Source organism: Vigna unguiculata, chromosome 3 (genome assembly GCF_004118075.2).
Source record: "Vigna unguiculata cultivar IT97K-499-35 chromosome 3, ASM411807v1, whole genome shotgun sequence".
NCBI lineage: Eukaryota > Viridiplantae > Streptophyta > Magnoliopsida > Fabales > Fabaceae > Vigna > Vigna unguiculata.
Window position 1 is genome coordinate 55,753,407 of NC_040281.1, and position 21,735 is coordinate 55,775,141.

Consider the following 21,735-nt stretch of genomic DNA (forward strand, 5'->3'; position numbering starts at 1 on the left):
TTTTCAATTTAAATTTTTAGTTGGGTTAGACTAAAGGTTGAGAGGAACTATACTAAATTCAGACTTGGATGGGCCTTGCTCGACGACCTATACGGATCGAACAGGCCCGACAACCATAAGAGGTTGGGCGGGCCTAAAGATATGAACGAGATAGGCAGGCCCGACAAACCGAACGAGTCGATCAGGCCCAATGACCTGATGAGTCACACGGACTCGAAAACCCGAACGGACCAGGCAGAACCAATGACGAAAACAGGTTAGGCAGCCTAAAGACTCGAATGAGTCAGGTAGGCCCAAAAACCTGAACATGCCTGACAACCTGAACGGGCCCGAAGACCCGGATGGGCCGGACGACCTGGCGACCCGGACGGGCACGACGACCCGGATGGGCCTGACGACCCAGACGACCCGATGACCCGGACGGGCCCGAAGACTCGTACGGGCCTGACGACCCGGATGGGACTGACGACCCAGATGGCCCGATGACCCAGACGGGCCCAATGACCCGTACGGGCCAGACGACCCGAATGGTCATGACGACCCAGACGACCCGATGACCCGGACGGGCCCGAAGACCCGTACGGGCCCGACGACCAGGATGGGTCTAACAACCTACACGGGCCTTACGACCCGGATGGGCACGGCGACACGAACGGGTCGGACGACCCAAATGGGCCCGACGATCCGGACGGACATGACAACTTGGACGACCCTAACGGGCCTGGCGACCCGGATGAGCCTGACGACCTACACGGGCCTTACGACCCGGATGACACGATGACACGAACGAGCCCTACGACCCGGACGGGCCCTACGACCTAGACGGGCTCGACGTCCCGAACGGGCCCTATGACCCGGATGGGCCCGACGACTCAGACGGGCCTGATGACCTTGACGTACCTGACGACCCAGATGGCCCCACGATTCGATCGTGCCCGACTACCCGATTGGGCCCGACTATTTGGACCTGTCCGTTCGGGTCGTCTGGGTCGTTGGTCCCATTCGGGTCGTCCGGCCCGTTCGCGTCGTCGAGCCTGTTTGTGTTTTCGGGCCCGTTCGGATTGTCCGGCCCGTTCGGGTTGTCGAGCCCGTTCGGGTCATCGGGCCAGTCTTGATCGTCCAGGTTGTCGGGTCCGTCCGGATCGTCGATCTCATCCGAGTCATTCGGGCCTTAATGACACAAGTTTTAAGAAATTCAATTTAAATTTCTTTTATTAAAAATGGATTCTGGATTTTAAACTTGATCCAAATATTTGGATTGGATTTAAATCTTAATCCAAATATTTGGATCTGGATTCTAAAAAAATCCAAACTACTTTTGCTAAAAAAATGGATTTGGGTCAAAAATCTAATCCAATTATTTGGATATAAAATGGATGTGGATTGGATCATTAAATATCCAATCCATGCCTACCCCTAGTAAAAATATTGGATATCTGCTGATAAAATTCGTGACAAATAGTTGATATTCATGGATAATTGTTATTCTCAAGTAACGAAAAGTATTCATTTACAAATAGGTTGGATACGAGTATCATACTACCTGTACCTGTATCAGTGGTATCTAAAAAATTAAAATTAAAACTAAATTTATGTTTTATTAAATTAATTTAATTAAAATTAAATTTTATTAAATGAAATGAAATGAAATTTTAATTTAATTTAATTTAATTTTACCTTTTTTGTAATTTTATTTACATTTAATTTTAAATATTTATAAAATATATTTTTTTAAATATTTGCAAATATCTATAGATATGTTTAGATTTTAAAATATTCGCTTAGACGAATACTAATATGAATAGCAAGTAAAATTTTTTATTGCAAATTAAGTTGCAGGTATTTATGTCTAACCGACTCGTTATCATTTCTGAATGTTAATTTATTATATCGATCGAAATAAAATAGTTATTTTAAAGAAAAGTTGGATTGATTTAATAAGATTGACTTTTTATAAATAATCATGACCTGTATGTTTAAATTATAATATGATGGTTTATACAATTAGTTTATACTTTTAGGAAAAAAGCTGCTATATAAAAAATATAATTGGGATATTACTAATTTATATAAAAAAAATGGACAAGTTTTTATTTATCATATTATGTATGTATTATAATTATTGTGGCACACAAATTCAAACTATATTATCCACCGTTTTATATACTATTATGATTTATTCTTTTATTATATTTTTTATCTTATTATGTTATATTCTCTTATCCTGTTATATAATCATTAAATAAAGTTTACATCTGTTTCATGTGTCGGTTTTCAAATGTTGACGAAATTAAAGACAGGGCAGTTTCTTGGCAAAAGATAACCTTCTAATAAATTATTAACACAATTATATAATTCGTTTAATAAAATAAGAAAAACAAATCAAAATAGAAAACTAGTTTTTAGAAGCAACATTGCTTTATAAAAAAGGCATTTTTATGTTTTATTTTTCCGTTATTTTTAACTATCGCCATTAAACAAACAAATATATCTTAGATTATAACTGAAATATTGGTATTCGATGAGTAGTTCTAGGTGAATAATAATATCTTTAATAACATTTTACATACACTTCTTCTATTAATTCAATTTTTAATATCATATCAATGATATGTATATTGATTTTGACAAATCAGATATCTATAATTATAATTTTTTATGCTTTAAAAGTTTATAATATAACATTTCACTGCAATTGAGTGTTGTAATTGTTTAATAAAACACAGAAGGTTGTAATTGTGTGGCTTTTTTAAAATAGAAAAACATGAATGTAGATTTATAAAATATATAACAATATCATTATTTTTAATTTAATATAAAATATGTGTTTAAGATTAAGTGTAGTATAGTTGTGTAAACTTTTTAAGAAAAAAACAAATGAAAATGAAACGAGATTGAGATAATTGGGTGGAGAAAAAAAATAAAAGCATGAACCTGTTTCGTTAATATGAGCAAAAGGCATGAATGTGTCTGTTTTCAGCATTTGTCACGGTTTTGAAATGAATAACTAGTCATAAAAAAATGTAAAATTTTGTATATTAAAAATTGTTTTCATATCAAAAGTGAGGGATGCAATAAAATAGTCTTTCAAATATTTTAAATAAAAAGTAATCATTCAAAAAAATTGCATTTTTTTGTAATATTTATTCCTGTTATAAAAATGAAATTTGTCTTTTAAGTATTATGTAATTTTATACTCAAAGTTTGAATTCGAGTTTATTGATAAGATTGAAGCAGTATCATTTAAGTTGATTTACGTGTTCAAAGGTTAATAAAGAAATGCATTTTATTATATACATGAGTTTGAGTTTTATATTATTTTTTTTTCTACTGCTTTTCTGTTGTTTCTTTCCCATATAATCATTAATTTTAAAATATATTAAAATTATCTTTAAAGTACTACAATAATGTGTTTTTAATACTAAAAAAAATGACACAAAAAAATTTAGTAAAAAAATTGAACTTAATCTTACTTAAATACATTAATAGATTAATGTACTAATAATGTTCATTTATTCGATGGACATGTAATTAATAATATGACTTATTATTTAAGATGTTGTTAGTAGCTAATTTGGTGGACATGTAATTAATTTTGTAATATTACTATTGTTATTTATTCTATTTTTCATTTGTATTTGTATATATTACGTTTGAAAAAAAATGAAATAAATTTTGATTTTTTTTGGCATTATTAAAATCAAAACACTCTTAACAATAAATTGTAATCTATAAGATTTGAATGTAAAGATGATTGTGTTATGTTCGGTTGAATTTTTGTTCCAAATGTTTAGACAATTTATTCATAAATACTCTGAGGACAACTCAATAAAAATAGAAATAGAAAGCAAAAAATATTTCGTGCATATGATTTAGTTTTTGAATAAATTAAAAGTTATGTAAGAGAATAACGATAGAATAATTGATAAATAACTTAATTCTAATCGTGGAATATTTATTTATAAAAATACTTTTACTCATCCAAACACGTGGAATGATAATTGGAATAATAACCTTAATAAAAATGAATATGTTTACTCGTATTCTCACATAACAACTTTGGAGAAGAAAAACACGTAAACAATGTCAGACAATTTAAATAGTTAGGGTTTTAAAAATGAAACAGAGACAAAAATCTGGGATCTGTCAAATTAAATTAGATGTTAATAATGAAGCTGAGACAATTTATCCATTGTGAAAGGAATCTTCAGTGGTCTTTTATTCTCACATCCAATAATTACAATGTAGCTTATTATCCATTTCTAAAAGGAGTGTGCAAGCCACGCGCCACTCAGTACTGTGGGTATTACTGTGCATCACATCATTGGGTTGCAATTTGCAAAACCACATCCTATCCTATTGTCTTTCCTTCTTCCTTCAAAATCAAATCACACAATCCTTATTTTCACAAGCTTTAAGAACAAATTTTTATCAAATATTCTTGTATGAACATCGTTACTAATTAATCAATCACCTTAAATTTTATAAAAATATTAATGCGACAGTAAAGATATAAAATACCAGCAACAGGGCGTAGTATTCCCCGTCTACCTCATCTCTGAAGTCATTCTTTAATATTAATAAATAGTGTTGTGTTGCATTTATTTTATTTTGTTTAAAATATTATTAAGACAATATTATTATTATATTATAGTAATTATCGCTGGCAACTGCTGCTGCACTTATACTTCACCCATTACTATATAAAATTGGTCATCCCCACACACAAAAACTTCGCATTCATCATTCTCCACTTCTTCACAACAACCCATTCATTCATCACAACCCAAAAAACTTCTCTTTTCTTTCTTTCACCCATGTGTTCGATGATAAGCGCGCAAGGGGTGGCGGTCGCCACCGCCATGGCCGTCTCCGGCACAGTCATCCTCCTCGCTCTCCGCCTGCAGAAATCTTTTCCGCCTCCCCAGTTCGCCCTTCACCAAATCCCGCCTTCTTCGCCGCCGGTTCTGCGATCTTGCATATCCAACGGTGGGTCCCCGCCTCCACTCTGTTTCTCCACGCTAACACATTCACAAACACACGCCCAAGAACCTGTCTTTTGTTTTTGCACTGCTATATTTTGCTGACACAGTTGTTGTGGGGTTGTTCTTGTGCAGCTGGGAAGAAGAGCAAGAAGAAGAAGATGAAACGCGTGCACTTCGCGGAGGACGTGGTTGAGTCCTGCAGAGACGGACAAGAGTTCAGGAACCGAATATCGCGATCGAAGAAGGTTCTGAAGAGTTCCAACGAGGATATGAAGAATGGAGAAATGCCCACGAACAGGGTTGCTCTGTATAATGGAATTCTCAGGGATCGTGTGGCCCAGCGATTGGCCTACTCTTGTTGATTTTGGTTTTTCTGTGACTCAAAAGACTGAATATTCTGTGATTATGCTTCTCTCTTTCCTCTTTTATAACAACTAGTGTAGAAGCTGCTGCGGGAGGGTCCACCACAAACCCTCACGGTTGCTCTCTTCGATGAGGTGATTGGACACAGGGTTTAGTGCCTTGTGAATCGTGAAGAGGATTTTATTCATATTTTTGGATAATCTTCTTCTGCCCCCTCTCCACATTAATTTCTGCTCAACACATCCATTTCTCGCCAGATTCAAGTAATTTTTCTTGTACATATACAACTACTTTTTCTCTTTCTCCGTAGAACAATTATTTTGTGTTCACTTTGAATGTAAAGAAAGAACTGTGTGGTTTTTATTGATGGAGGATCCTAACACGGATGCAGTTGCTTGTAACTTTCTGTTTTTCTCCTTCATATATCTCTGCCTCGCGTGGGATAATTTTACAAAATGTTGTGTGCTTTTTATTCGTCAAGATATTTATGACTTCTTCTAAGTTATGTATAGTTACTGCAGTATGAAGATGAGCATGGGCAAAACAGAGTTGCCTTTCTTTCTCCACAAGCAACGCACTTGTTAAATTAAGAACTGAAATTGACCTAACCTCATTAACGTCACTTAAACAAATTCTCGTGTTCACCTCATGATAATATTAAATCTAACAAATTGTCCATTACTTTCCAAATTCACCCAAACTCACAACCAAACATTAAAAAATCTGAGACCTAAATTTGCCCGATATTTTAAGGTTGAATTTTAGTCCTTTTCTTTTTATCACCACTGGTTTTCAGGACCCAAGTGAAACTCATGGACTGTTTCTTTTTATCTTTTCCACTGAACAAGACTTAAGTGTCTGTCTCAATTTCAGTTTCATTCAATACAATCTATTGGAGAGTGTATTCCCAAAAACATTTTTAATTGTAAAATCGACAACTCCAACGTTACCAGCCCCAAAAAGAGAGGGGGAAAAGGATGAAAGCAAGAAGCTATTGTGTAAAATCTGAAATTTGTTGGGTTGTCGCCAAAACCAGCTTATTAAGACACATAGACATAGCTAATGGGTGTTGGAGACAAGCAAAAGCAGAAGGGCTCCAGAGAGCAACATGGGCAACAGAAAAATTGGTTAGTTAAGTTGTTTTGCATTCATTGCGGAACAGAATCTTTAGATCAGCTCCTTTGTCTCATTCCTTCTAGCCCTGCATGTATTTGAAAGCAAATTTACGAGTTTGCAGTGTGTGGGGGCTCTTACCCTATCTGTGCGTCCCATAATTTCTCGCTCTCTTTTTTGTATCTTACGTCATTATGGTTTATTTTAGCAATAAATTATTCGGCATTGTTGGCGTGAAAGTAGTTGCATGTTCCAAAATTCCAAGGGGTCGGTAGCCAAACAAACACATATTCAGTGTTTGACTGATCAGCCCAACCAATCAGAAACAAGAGAAATTGGAATGGCACCACCATGTCTACATCCCCCTTTCATCACCCCAACATGCTTCTGTTATCATTGGACAACCCATGTGAACTTCTCGTGCCACTGGTTGCAACTTGACCCAATCATATTTCACCCCAGGGACAAACAATCAAAAGGTAAATTCTTTCGGCTGGGAAAACCAGCAAAATAATAATATTAAAAAAAACAAGTAATAGCGTTTTATTGTAAATGTCTCTGCATAATTACCACTTAACTATGAGTTTAGGAGGTCTGTTTACAAATTACAAGGATTTCTGATTGATTTGAACCGGTTAAAATTCATAAATTATAATTTGGGACCAGAGTGATGTTAATAGCAACAAAATTAGGAGAAAGCTTTTTTGGTAAGGGGTAAAATTATGAACTATACAATAAAAATAAAAGCAGTGTGCAGCATGACAGTGCGGCAATCATTCAGTTTGAAATATAGAAGGCAACAAAACCATGTGATTTGTGAATATAAAATATTTTAAAACTAACTTTGGCCCTCCAGGGCCCGAAAAGTCTTGAACGTTGCATTAAAATACTCTTATTTCTTTCCTTGGCAGGCTCTTCTGATTAAACAATGGTTAAAGAAGTGGAAATCCCTGCAATTATGGAATTCTCTCAGCTTCTTTATAGCTTTCTTTGATCTGCCAAAACAGACATGAGAGAAACAAATTACCCATTATCCATTGCACACTCTTCGAAAAGAAAAAAGTTGATATTAATGGCCCAACCGTGAAATCTCATGTTGGAAAAGAACCGCGACACTTTTTAGCTAAGGATAAGAGTAATGATCGGTGAGGATATGCTTTGTTCCAACTTTTTCCACACAAATTTTTATCTAACTCGTATGATTTTGACAAAAAATAGTTATTGTCAATGAACATATTAGCACATATTAGCTATAGATGAATTGAGATTTTACCTGTGCATGGTCCCCTTGTCTAATTATCCTAACGAGGGTATCTTCTATGGTTATTCAGTAATGCGAAAAATTGAACAGCGTGGTTGGATGGATGTTCGTTTAGTTTCTTAGTCCTAGGAACTTGGAAGCATATTATTGGTGTTCGCTATGCTGCTATGATTTGAAAACTAGAGTGACAAGGGATCCCCAAGATAAAGTTTTTTTATTCAAACATGTGGTGCGCCTTGATATATAATATATTACTGAAATCATTGGTGGTCGTGGTGACCCTTTACCTTTGAGACTCTTATTGGCAGCAATGTTGTCCGTGGTTGGTGATGTGGGGGGTTTTAAGTGAAAACTAATGAAAACTCAGTTGGGAAAAGCCAATTTGGGTGGGGTGTGACACACCCTCGCATTCAAAAACGGCAGCCACAAAGCAATATGACATATGCAAATCTGACCCATTCATAGTAGATTCACTTTCTCTGTGACTTCATCAACTTATTTTTTGTAGAAGGAAAAGAAAAAGGAAGCTTCTCGGAAACATAGGGTTCTTTCCATGTGGGTCATGCAATGGGTACGTGGCTCTCTCTATGTTGTGAAGAAAAGAAAAGATGGCATGTTTTTTACCTAGATGGAGGTTATCGACCATTCCTTCTTTTTATGTGTAAACAATGCCAACCAATAATGTTCTCCTGATTTACCTCTTCTATATCTATGATAGTTATGGTTGTGTTGTGTTTGATATGTTCGCCATGTAAAAAAAGTTACTTATTTTGTCTGGGAATCGGCAAGCAAGCACCTATTGGGATAATTATACAAGGGTTTAAAGAAAAAAGTGAATTTGGAAAATTTTCAATTTATATTGTTCTTTTCAACAATCTGCCATTAACCAACCACCTTTCATTTTTTAAAGAATTATACACAAGAAAATACGTTTCTTAAAAATTATTTTTCAATCAATATCAAATAGAATTGTCTTTTTTTTTTAGTATCGGAAATGGTTATCTGGTATTGGACAAATCAAAATCTCATACACGTCAAAGTTTTTTTTGTCAATATCAAGTTTTTTTTTTCAGTATCGTATATGTCAAAATTCTTCGAGGTTCTTGAACTTTAAATTACAAGTTGCACTCAATGGTCTTTTTGGTGACGCTCAAAGTTAACAAGTTAGTGAGCTTTGTGCCACATTTGCATCCACAGAGTACTAAAGTTTCGCCTAGTGCAATTAAGATAGTGAGATAGTGTTTGATTGACGTCAAACGTAACTACATTAGAAAACTATGTTTCTCTATGAGATTTGATTGATCAATTTGATTATTTTTGAGCTATTTATGATGGGGAAAACAATAACAAACAATATACCAGAGAATGCAGCGGATATAATTTCCCCTAACTTGCAAGAATCTATGAGGAGCAATAATCAAAGAGCAGCAATAATAAACCACCAAAAGCACAAATAAAGGCACCAAGATTTTTAACGTGGAAAACCCCTCAAATCAAGGGTAAAAACCACGAGTCGTCCAGACCAAAGAAATAGCTTCACTATGATCAACAAGAGTACAAAAGAGTCTTAATCAATAGCACAAATTAGTGCCAACACCCAACCAAATAACAAAGCAACAAAGCTTTCAAATAGAGAAGAACAAGAGAGGAAAACCTCTACAAATCACTGCTGCAGTGCGAAATTAATATCTCCCAACTCAGACCTCGTATCAAAGATCCGACCGGTCAGAATGAAGAGCAATGAGTTCCGAACCTGCTGTAAAAATTTCAGCCCGATCCAACGGTGAACGAATCCGCAGCGCCGAATTTACTGCGACAGCTCTATGAAAAACGTGAACAGAATTTTCCCTCTACCTCTCCCTCTATGTGTTAGGGCTTTCAGTGTATTCTCACTCTATTGTTCTGCCTCTCTCTTTATTTTATAGCCTCCTCTCCACTAGGTTTAAGTGAGACATGGGCTTCTCAAATTTTGGGCCTTTTCTCCACATAGGAAGGGAGCCCAATACCCAACAAATCTCCCCCTCACAACTATGTGGAGATAACCGCCAAACCGGCGATCTCACAACAAACTTCAAACTTTCCTCTTGGCAATGCTTTAGTCATCATATCAGCACCATTATCATCTGTATGAACCTTTTTCAACTCCAACAACTTAGCATCCAAAGCATCACGTATCCAATGATACCTCACATCAATATGTTTGGATCTAGAATGAAAAGTTGGATTCTTACCAAGATGGATAGCACTTTGGCTATCAACAAACAATGAATAGTTATCTTGCCTAAAACCAAGCTCCTGCAAGAATTTCTTCAACCATAACACCTCCTTGCATGCTTCAGTAATAGCAATGAACTCTGCCTCTGTAGTAGACAACGCTACACACCTTTGTAGTCTTGATTGCCAAGCCACAGCTCCTCCTGCAAACTTTATCAAATAGCCCGAAGTGGACTTTCTGGAATCAATATCCCCAGCCATATCTGAGTCTGAGTAACCCATCAAAGTAGGTTTATCACCTCCAAAACAAAGCTTCATATCAACTGTACCATGAAGATACCTCAAAATCCATTTCACAGCATTCCAATGCTCTCTACCTGGGTTTGACAAAAATCGACTAACTGTACCAACAGCATGTGCAATATCTGGTCTTGTACACACCATCGCATACATCAAACTGCCCACCGCAGATGCATAAGGAACTCTACTCATATTGGTCTTCTCAACTTCATTTGAAGGACTCTGTTTAACACTCAGTTTAAAATGAGTAGCAAGAGGAGTACTCACAGCTTTAGCATTTTCCATCTGGAATCTCTGCAACACCTTCCTAATGTATTGCTCTTGTGATAGATAAATCTTCTTTTCTCTCCTATCACGTGAGATATGTATGCCAAGAATCCTTTTAGCAGCTCCCAAGTCTTTCATGGCAAAAGACTCGCCAAGTGTCTTCTTTAACCTGTCAATTCTGGAAATATCTTTCCCAACAATAAGCATGTCATCAACATATAATAACAGGATAATAAAGTCATCATTAGAAAACCTTTTAACAAAGACACAATGATCAGAAGTAGTCTTCATGTAACCCTGCTCACACATAAAAGACTCAAACTTCTTATACCACTGCCTTGGAGCCTGCTTCAAACCGTATAGACTCTTCCTTAGTCTACACACATAATCTTCCTTGCCTTTAACAAGAAAACCATCAGGTTGCTTCATGTATATCTCTTCCTCCAAATTACCATGAAGGAAAGCTGTCTTCACATCCATCTGCTCAACCTCCAAATCAAGAGTAGCAGCTAAACTTAGCACAGTTCTGATGGATGACATTTTCACCACAGGTGAGAAAATCTCATTGAAATCAACACCCTTTTTCTGTCTGAAACCTTTCACCACTAATCTGGCCTTGTACCTTGGAAGCGTAGAATTTGAATCTTGTTTCACCCTGAAAATCCACCTAGTTTCCAATGCCCTTTTGCCCTTAGGCAATTTCACCAAGTCGTAAGTGTGATTATCATGCAAAGATTTCATCTCATCTTGCATTGCATCCAGCCACTGTTTCTTCTCTTCACTATCCAAAGCCTCTTCAAAACACTCAGGTTCTCCACCGTCAGTCAAGGTTATGTACTCATCACAGGAATACCTTGTAGAAGGTTGTTTCTGTCTATTAGACCTCCTGAGTTGGACTTGAGGTGATTCAGGTATATCACCAAGATCGTCATCATCATCATGTTCCTCTTGAGCATCATCAATTGGAACCTCTACTCCACTTCCAAACTGTTGATCATCAACATCACCATGTTGCTCATTGTCTTGAGCTTCCGTTTCAACATTCTCCAAATTGTGAGCGGGCAACCTCATCGGATTACCATCAGTGAGATTACTGTCTTTCTCGGGTGTGGTCTTCTTCACCTTATCAATGTCTTCAATGGTCTGATCTTCCATGAATTGTACATCACGGCTTCTAACAAGCTTCTTCTCAACAGGATCATAAAACCTGTAGCCAAATTCATCCTCACCATAGCCAATAAAGATACATTGCCTTGTCTTTTTATCTAACTTGGATCTTTCATCCTTAGGAACATGAACAAATGCCCTGCAACCAAAGACACGCAAATGATCATAGCTAACATTCTTACCAAACCAAATTTTGTCTGGCACCTCAGTATTCAAAGCAACTGCGGGACTGAGATTAATAACATGCACAGCTGCAAGCAATGCCTCTCCCCAAAAGTGCTTAGGCAACTTTGCTTCCGAAAGCATACATGTAACCCTTTCAACCAAGGTCCTGTTCATCCTCTCCGCTAGACCATTCAACTGAGGAGTTTTAGGAGGAGTCTTCTCGTGTCTAATACCATGCTGCCTGCAATAAACATCAAAAGGTCCACGGTACTCACCACCATTATCACTACGGATGCATTTCAGCTTCTTGCCTGATTGCCTCTCAACCATAGCATGAAATTCCTTGAACTTTTCAAGTACTTGACCTTTCCGCTGAAGAGCATAGACCCATAGCTTCCTGGAACAATCATCAATAAAAGTAACAAAGTAAAGTGCACCACTAAATGACTTTACCTTTAATGGGCCACAAACGTCAGAATGCACCAATTCAAGTAATTCTGACTTCCTTGAGGGTGGATGCTTCTTAAAAGATACTCTGGTTTGTTTACCAGCCATGCAATGAGAACATTTCTCCAATTCTGCATTTCTCAATCCCATAAGCACATCCTTTTTAGCTAAGCAGTTAAGCCCTTTCTCACTTATATGACCAAGCCTCCGGTGCCACAAAGATGCCTCCATATACATAGCATTCACACTGTCTTTAGCAACCAAAGCTTTAGTCCAATACAATTTAGATTGTTTCTCCCCTCTGGCCATAACCAAGTTACCTTTAGTGAGCTTCCATTTACTAGAACCAAAGTGATTGTCATAACCACAATCATCAAGCAACTGCACAGAGATTAAATTAAAACGGACATCCGGAGCATGTTTGACTCCTTTAAGCAACAACTGCACTCCCATGTTGGTTTGCAGGCAAACATCACCAACACCAATCACTTTAGACTCACCATCATTACCCATCTTCAACACTCCAAAATCACCAGAAGTGTAAGATGTGAAGAACTCCTTCCTAGGTGTAACATGCAGTGTAGCACCACTATCAATAATCCACATGCTCTCATCAGATACAAGATTAACGGACTCAAAGTCACGAAGAAGAACAAGATCACCATCTGTAGCAGTAGTGACACGATCATCATCATCATGATCATTCTCTCTCTGTTTGCCCTTCTTGTCTTTGTTCTCCTTTTTCCACTTAAAACAGTATTTCTGAATGTGTCCAGTTTTATGACAAAAATGGCACTCTAAATTCTTGTATCTTGACTTGGACTTGCTCCTACTCTTCTCTCTACCACCTTTATGTTCCTTTTTCTGACTTCTCCCCCTAGCTTCTGTAACAAGCATCTCAGACTGAGATGAAGAACCATGTGCCTTCCTTCTCATCTCTTCATTAAGAGCACCGCTCTTTGCCATCTGAAAAGAAACAACACCATTCGAGGCAGAGTTCGTAATTGAAACCCGAAATACCTCCCAAGACTCTGGTAGAGTATTAAGCAACCATAATCCCATAACTTCGTCATCAAACTTTATGCCCATTCCTGACAATTGATCTAGGAGCCCTTGAAACTCATTTAAGTGATCAGAAATAGAAGAATTCTCCCTGTACCTCAAATTCATCAAGCAATTTAACAAATACAATTTATTATTGCCCGACTTAGAAGCATACAAAGACTCAATCTTCTCCCACAAAGCTCTGGCATGTGTCTCATTAGCAATATGATTATAAACATTATCTTCAACATATTGCCGAATAAAACCACATACCTGTTGGTGCTCAAAGTCCCATTCTTCTTCAGACATAGAATCTGGCTTCTGTGTAGCAAAGACCGGAAGATGCAATTTCTTGACAAATAATAAATCTTTCATCTTGCCCTTCCACAAATGATAATTTGTACCATTCAAAGCAACCATCTTTGCATTTGCCTCCATCATTCAAGCAAGTAAATATAGCCCAACCAAGAGCTCTGATACCACTCTGATGGGGAAAACAATAACAAACAATATACCAGAGAATGCAGCGGATATAATTTCCCCTAACTTGCAAGAATCTATGAGGAGCAATAATCAAAGAGCAGCAATAATAAACCACCAAAAGCACAAATAAAGGCACCAAGATTTTTAACGTGGAAAACCCCTCAAATCAAGGGTAAAAACCACGAGTCGTCCAGACCAAAGAAATAGCTTCACTATGATCAACAAGAGTACAAAAGAGTCTTAATCAATAGCACAAATTAGTGCCAACACCCAACCAAATAACAAAGCAACAAAGCTTTCAAATAGAGAAGAACAAGAGAGGAAAACCTCTACAAATCACTGCTGCAGTGCGAAATTAATATCTCCCAACTCAGACCTCGTATCAAAGATCCGACCGGTCAGAATGAAGAGCAATGAGTTCCGAACCTGCTGTAAAAATTTCAGCCCGATCCAACGGTGAACGAATCCGCAGCGCCGAATTTACTGCGACAGCTCTATGAAAAACGTGAACAGAATTTTCCCTCTACCTCTCCCTCTATGTGTTAGGGCTTTCAGTGTATTCTCACTCTATTGTTCTGCCTCTCTCTTTATTTTATAGCCTCCTCTCCACTAGGTTTAAGTGAGACATGGGCTTCTCAAATTTTGGGCCTTTTCTCCACATAGGAAGGGAGCCCAATACCCAACAATTTACCACCTAACATATTTCACGTGAATGAACTATAACTCTATTTTAACTCAACAAGTATAAATTTGGTAAATTTGATGTTTCAACAATTTCTGATCATCAGTCAAACCAACAATATAGACAATTCAATTATATATTTGCATCTAAAACCTATCATAACAAATTGTCAATCCAATACATCTAAGTATGATCAATCTATAGTCATTCTTAACTTAAAGATTATATCATAAAACCATTTAAAGCAATCAAATATCACATTAGATATTCAATTAAAGCATATACCAAGCATATAATCAATCATTAAATTTCTCAATTAATTTTAATCTCAAAATCAGATCATCAAGGCTCACAATCATTTAATAGTGCTATTTAAATTTAATTTAGCTTCTTTTAGCTCGATAAACTCTTCTAAACTCAAAATGTGTTTCACACAATTCTACCTCACACAAGTTTATCTATCTCACATACAAAACTTTGATCAACGATCAAAACACACTTATAACTAAATAAAGATTCACCTTGAGTTCTTTAACATTACACACAAACCCTTGTACCCAACATGTAGCAAATTTACTGACAAGAATTAAAAGAAGAGGAAGAGATGAATTTACTTTGTTCAAGATTCTGATCGGGTAGGATTGTAGATCTTGACACCAAAAGTCTAATGATGTACTCTAATTTTCAAGCAGATGAAAAATGAAGTCAAAGATACAGAAAAAATGTATATACAACGTTTAAAAATAATGTAATGTGATGATAGTTCTTATAAAATGAAATATATACTTATTTCAAATTAAAAATCATTTTTAAAATATAAATTTTGAAATTATGTCAATCTTATTTATAAATATCGAAACTCTTTTTTTTAATATGAAGTTAAATTGAAAATATAATATTATAATTCATATTTAAACATGTAAAAATTAACTATTTTAAAAAAATATAAGTATAAGTTTAGTCTCAATGAAATTTTTAAAATTTAAATCATGTAACGTAAGCAAAGAGTTTCTTTACCATATGACCGGTAAACAGGGGCGGCGTCAAATGCCATTTAAAAATAATTTGGAATGCTTGTGCTCTAATGACATCAGTTAATCTGTTATTTATGTAACATGATTTGAATCTTTGACCATTGTGAGAATAAAAAATGTTTCATCAAATTAAAGAACATATTACTGAGTGTATTTTTTTATATATAGGAATTGGATCTATGCAACATAATAAGATCGTCTATCTCCTAAAATTAATTGATAAATTAGTTGTGATTTAATAATTTTCTAATTTGTAAGTTTCAAGTTAATAAATTAATCCAATAATTTAAAAAATGTTTAATAAACTAAACTAGACGATAAATATAAAATAACGTAAAAGAATATAATTATGTTTGGTTAATACTTTGGGAAAAGACGAATATAAATCTACGACAAGTACTATATGTGAGTTATAATCCCTTTTGAGTTGTTTTGAGATACAACATGTGTCATACGCTATTGTTTTATGATAATCAAACTCTTCTACATAACGATTAACCTAGTTTTACACATAAATGAATTAAAATATCGAAATGCATTATTATTTTATTGATGATAGCTTGGAAGATGAAGTAATTTTTAGTTGGCATATTGATAGTGGTACTGGTACACAACTTGCAAATATCTGAACAAAAAACTTTTAGTAACAAAGTGTGTGGCTGTGTCTAGTAATTTCCTTCCAATTTGGACACGGATGTTACAAATGGAGGAATGGGAGCAGGTAGGGCGAGAATCCGTGTACAAAATTATTCATAATTAACACAAAGCTAGCGTTGTTAGGAACAGAGGTAGGTCTTTCACCACTTTAATACCAAATTTTCCCATATGCTTTCGCCTTTTAATTCTGTTGCTCTTTACTCACTTTTTCTCCAAATATTCTCTCAAATATTAAAGAATTTACAGAAAAAAAATCATAGAAAGTATTTTTCTTTTAAATTTTTCTGTATTTCGATTCATTTTATATAATTTTTTGCGGTTCTTTAATTTGAGTGAAAAAAAAAAAAACATGGTAAGCTGTTATCCATTAATAAAAACCGACGCAAGTATTTTGGCAAAGAAATTTTAAATTATTTAAATGTTTATTCTGTGTTAAATTTAAACGTGTGGCCAGATAATCACAAGAATAACAAATAAAAAGCACAATCAAACCGCTAATTTCACTTTAAAAAATGTTGATGACTTATAACATAGTGTATGTATATGGCTAATCTGGATCATAGTGAAATTATAATTTAAATTTAAATTGCAACTACTGTAATGTGAAATTTTCATCTAGACCTAATTTAATAGAATGTTAGTATAAATGATATTATTTTTTTTTATCTGTGTAGCACTTTAATATCGAAAAAGTTAAATTATTATTTTACTCCTTGTATTTGTCAAGTAGTGTTAAATTAGTTATTCAATATTTTGTTGTCTCAATTTGGTTCTTGTTTTTGTAAAAATGATTTAATTTGGTCATTGACGATAATTTTTATCAAATGGTGTTAAAGTCAACGTCACGTGTCCATTTATGGTTTTATTGAATTTTTGTTTTTTTAATTTTTAGATTTTTTTTTAAATTTTTTTTACACATGTCACTTCACAATTGTGTCACGTGTCAAAATAATTTAATTTGGTCCCTATACTTGTTTTTAGTTTCAAGTTAGTCCCAATTTTTGTAAAAATAAAGTAATATTGTCCCTTCTTAAATTGACACTCAATTTACTTTTTTATAAATCTTATGATGATATTCTTACTAAAAGTGACATTTTTATTAAATATTTGTAGAAATATTTTTAAACAAATTTTTGTTAGTGTTATTATTAAACAAAGTTAAACCCCAAACTTAATTTCAACAATTAACAATTATGTCATCATATATAAATACATCAAATGTACCATATGATATTATACAAACTTAGTGAAGATTAAATCATATAACTTATCACACATAAATTTAGAAACTAAATTTCAAGTTCAAAACAAAACCAAAGTTTAATGTTTTGTATAGAATTTAAAGTTAATTTAAAATATTTCTAAAAATAATTAATAAAAACGTTAATTTTAGTAATAATATCACCATAGGATTTATAAAAAACTAAGTTGAGTGTCAATTTAAGGAGGGAAAATATTACTTAATTTTTTACAAAAATTTGGACTAAGTTGAAACTAAAAATAAATTTAGATACCAAATTGAATCATTTTGACACGTGGCACACATGTGAAGTGACACGTGTAAAAAAAAATTCAAAAATTCAAAATAATCAGAAATTGACACATGACATTGACTTTAACACCGTCCATTCAAACTAACGGTAAGGACTAAATTAAATCATTTATAAGAAAATAAGGACCAAATTAAGACAAAAAAAAATTGAGAACCAAATTGATATTGCTTGACAAATAGAATGACAACCAAATTGATATTGCTTGACAAGTAGAATGACATAATTTAACAAAAAAAAGTTAATATAAATAATCTATTTATTCATTCTAAATGCTCAAATGAAAAAAATTATAATTTTATAACTAACTTACGTTGGTAATTGTAATCAAAATTACAATTAAGAACTACAACTCTGATTTCCCGCGTCAAATAAAACCCAGTGTCAAATTAGGTTTATGTTATCTTATGTAAAAGAGTTGTATTCATTAATAAAAGTTTTATGATGAATGCAAATTAATTTATTAAAATTGAAATAATCTCATTAGGAAGATGAGATGACGGGCTTTATACCCACTAGGGGTGGCAAAACGGGCTGGGCCCAACGGGCCAGCCCGTCAGCCCGTGCTAAAAGGAACGGGCTGGGTTGAAGATTTCAACCCGTCAGCCCATTCTGGTCCGTCCCGTCCAGCCCGTCAATTTGACGGGCCAAAGTACAGGCTGGCCCGTCCTGGCCCGTTGGCCCGTTTTAAAAAAATAAAATAAAATAAAAATAATTAAAAAGATTAACTTTTTAGATTATATATTTTAAATGTAGAAATATATAATAGTATTGTAATTTAAATCATCAACACCTACAAATTAAGTTTGAATTATTAGTTATAATTGAATAATTTAATATGTAAATTTAATAATTATTTTAATTTATCTAATTAAAAACATTAACTAATCAATTAAAATTTAAAATAATATTTTATTTGATTAAGTATGACTTTAATAATAATTTATATGTATATATAAACAAATTTAAAAATAAAACAAATTAAAAAATTTGAAAACTAATTAAAAAAATTAAAAAAATTAAAAAAAAAAAACTAGACGGGTCAGCCCGGCCCGGTCCGTTAGCTCGTCCTATACGGGACGGGTTGTGATTATTGGCCCGTTTCTATTTGACGGGCTGGCCCGTCCCGGTTCGTTTTTTGACGGGCCACATACGGGCCGGGCCAAAACGGGCCGGGCCAAAACGGGCCGGGCTGGCCCGTTTGCCACCCCTAATACCCACTGATGCATAGTGGGCCTGATTCTAGCCACAATCCATTTGCCTTAGGCCCATTATTTCCTGCATTCCCATAATTACTAAATGCACCTTACAGTACTAGGAAAAGACTCGAATATTTTTCATCATTGCACCACATCACACCATCACTTTCACCATCGTCACCTCTTGCTGCAAAACAAGAGAAAAAACTGGGTAGGAAGAAAAAAAAAATGCAGAAAAAAAACTTATACACCATCATTTTCTCCATAGTCACCGCTTGCTGCAAAATTAAAAGAAGAAAGAGAAAACTGCGTAGGAAGAAAAAAAGAAAAAATGCAGAAAAAAACTTTAATTCATTTTTTTTTTCAAAATATATTTCATGTGTTTCGGAAAAATCTTTCCGAAATATATCTCATGTACAAATATTTTGGAAAAATTCTAAAAATCATTTTGTAAGTTTTGGATTTTTTTTTTCCGAAAAACCCATTCTGAACAATTTATTTCGAAATATATTTTGGAAATTCTGTTTTGAAAATGATATTGTAAAAGTTTATTTCAGAAATTTTGTTTAGAAATTTTTATTCTTGAAATATTCTTCCGAAAATTTCCAAAAATTAGTTTCAAAAAATTTCCGAAATATGTAATCCCAAATAACTTTTCCTAGGGGTAAAATAGTTATTTTGAAAAGTTGGGGATGCCGGAAGTAATTGAGGGGGTGTAGGAAGTAAAATCTTAGTCTTTGTTGCCCAAAGCCCAGAACCTTTTTTCTACTTCTCAATCTATCCTCACTTTTGACGACACCGCTTTGAAATATTGTCATAGCTGTTTCAGTTGCCCTATACCCTCTCTCTTCACCTCTTTCGCATTCTCTCACTACAAGGTTCGTCTCTTTCCCATGTTCCCCCGTTCACATTCTCATTCGACTTTTTAAAATTATTCTGTGACCCATGTATCTCTATTCTTTCTTCCCTTTCTTTCGATTTTCTCACAATTTGTTTCTTATGCATCTTATTAGCAGAAGATCATCAGTGACTCCATACCTTCACACAATTTTATTAACTTCCAATCTCGCACGATATACCGATTAGGGATTTATTAGAAACACTCACCATTTGGTTTGCTTCATAAGTTTTTTGTTTGCTTTAGGTGCACAATTATACAACGAATCAACATGGTTATGATACTGAAATTGATAGTTATATACTTAATTCCATTGTCGTATATTTATGTGCTTGTTGTGGAATGTTTTGTTTCTATAACCCGTCTAAGGTGTAGTGTAATATGCTTCTGAATGTTTATCGTTGTTTGTTGGTTTTTCCTTCTTCAGAAGCCATGAAGGTGCGGTCATCTGTGAAGAAGATGTGTGTATTTTGTCAGATAGTTAAACGTCGAGGACGTATCTATGTGATTTGCTCAGGGAACCCTAAGCACAAGCAACGGCAAGGCTTGGCAACATTTGCAAGTGAAGTCCCACCTCCTCCCGTGTATGTCTTCTGTTTACCTTTTCTTTTTCTGGTTCTGAATTGCCATGTGGTGTGTAGAACGAGCAGTAGTTGTTGATTTTTAGGGATATCGTATTATAACTCAATTTTAGTTTTCTTGCAAGAGGAATCCTAGCAATACATTCTTTTTTAGCATTTTCTTCAACATGCTCCTTGGTATTGAGGGAATTACATTCCGATTCCACTAAATTACTTGAGTATGCATTCAATTTTGAAGTGCTCGTTTTATTTTCCTAACAGTAATTTAGTTTAACCTCTACGCTCTTTCTGTATGGAAATTGAAGGTCAACTAATTAGAAATCTGAGTATGTCTCTTAGGCTAATTGTTCTCGAAGTTAACAAATTGACTATTACTTTGCAATCTGTGATTGAAGGACTGAATAAAATCCTTATACAGAGACTATTTCCTGTAGTAGGGTGTGTTGCCATCATTTTTTTTGCAACTCTCTCCAAATTCCACTTGTCATGGATATTCACTTGGACCAATGCTGTTGTGGATCTGCATGAATTTCTTCTACTGTGCTTGTTAACAGTCTACCATAGAGATTGCTGATTTATGTTTCATGCGCTCTTAATATAATACCCATTGAATTCATGCGGAAAATAATTATTGAATTCTCTTAAGTATTAACTTATGAACATCCAAATGCTGCTCTAATTCTGTATGTTTCATCTACTCTTGGTATAATACCATTGAATTCTAGTTACTTGATTTCTGAACTTTAAAATCAATTCAGGTCCTCCTCAGAGACAAGTAGCTGCAAGATGGTACTTAAGCCCTTTCAAATTCTGAGACCAAGTATGATTTCTGCTACTCCTCAAAGGCACAGCTTGTCTACGTTGTATGGATGGAGGGTGGGATTGGCCTCTATTTTTTCTATGAAGTAGCAAAAGTAATTAGTAACCTTGAAAGTCCGAACATAACAAGAAATAAGTGTGAAGAGATAGATAGTCAACGGTTCTAGATGAAGGCCTATGTCTTTATACTCTCATTTCTTTGTATTGGTTGATGAAGTTGTCTCAAACTTTTTTTGTTATGAGCAAGTTATGTACGTCAAGAATTTTGTTTCTCCGTCAAGAATATGGTCATCAGAATGTAACCTCCTAAGAATATTTGGCGTTTAGTGTTAACTAAATCAGCATGTAACAATTGACAGGACTTTATATTTTAAAATTAAATAATAATATTCAAGCATTATTGTTATAAACTTTTTAAAATAAAAAATAATTGTACATATTTTTTTCTTTGAGAAAAAGGTAGTTTATTTCTTTCATATTATATATTACAAAAATAGTATGTTATT

The 21,735-nt window shown here is 34.6% G+C and overlaps 2 protein-coding genes across 3 annotated transcripts; both read left to right on the top strand.

Annotated features, from left to right (window-relative positions):
• Positions 1-4,716: 4,716 nt before the first annotated feature.
• On the top strand, positions 4,717-5,849 carry LOC114179540. Its single transcript, XM_028065910.1, has 2 exons — positions 4,717-4,989; positions 5,118-5,849. Exons 1-2 carry the CDS (start codon positions 4,818-4,820, stop codon positions 5,345-5,347), a joined length of 402 nt encoding a protein of 133 aa, XP_027921711.1. The 5' UTR covers positions 4,717-4,817; the 3' UTR covers positions 5,348-5,849.
• Positions 5,850-19,715: 13,866 nt separating this feature from the next.
• LOC114176604 lies at positions 19,716-21,639 on the top strand. Of its 2 annotated transcripts, none has more exons than XM_028061687.1 (3): positions 19,716-19,809; positions 20,257-20,413; positions 21,169-21,639. In XM_028061687.1, exons 2-3 carry the CDS (start codon positions 20,262-20,264, stop codon positions 21,317-21,319), a joined length of 303 nt encoding a protein of 100 aa, XP_027917488.1. In that variant the 5' UTR covers positions 19,716-19,809; positions 20,257-20,261; the 3' UTR covers positions 21,320-21,639. The 2 variants fall into 2 exon arrangements, with proteins under 2 accessions (XP_027917488.1, XP_027917489.1); XM_028061688.1 differs by lacking the exon at positions 19,716-19,809 and adding an exon at positions 19,855-19,878.
• Positions 21,640-21,735: the final 96 nt, after the last annotated feature.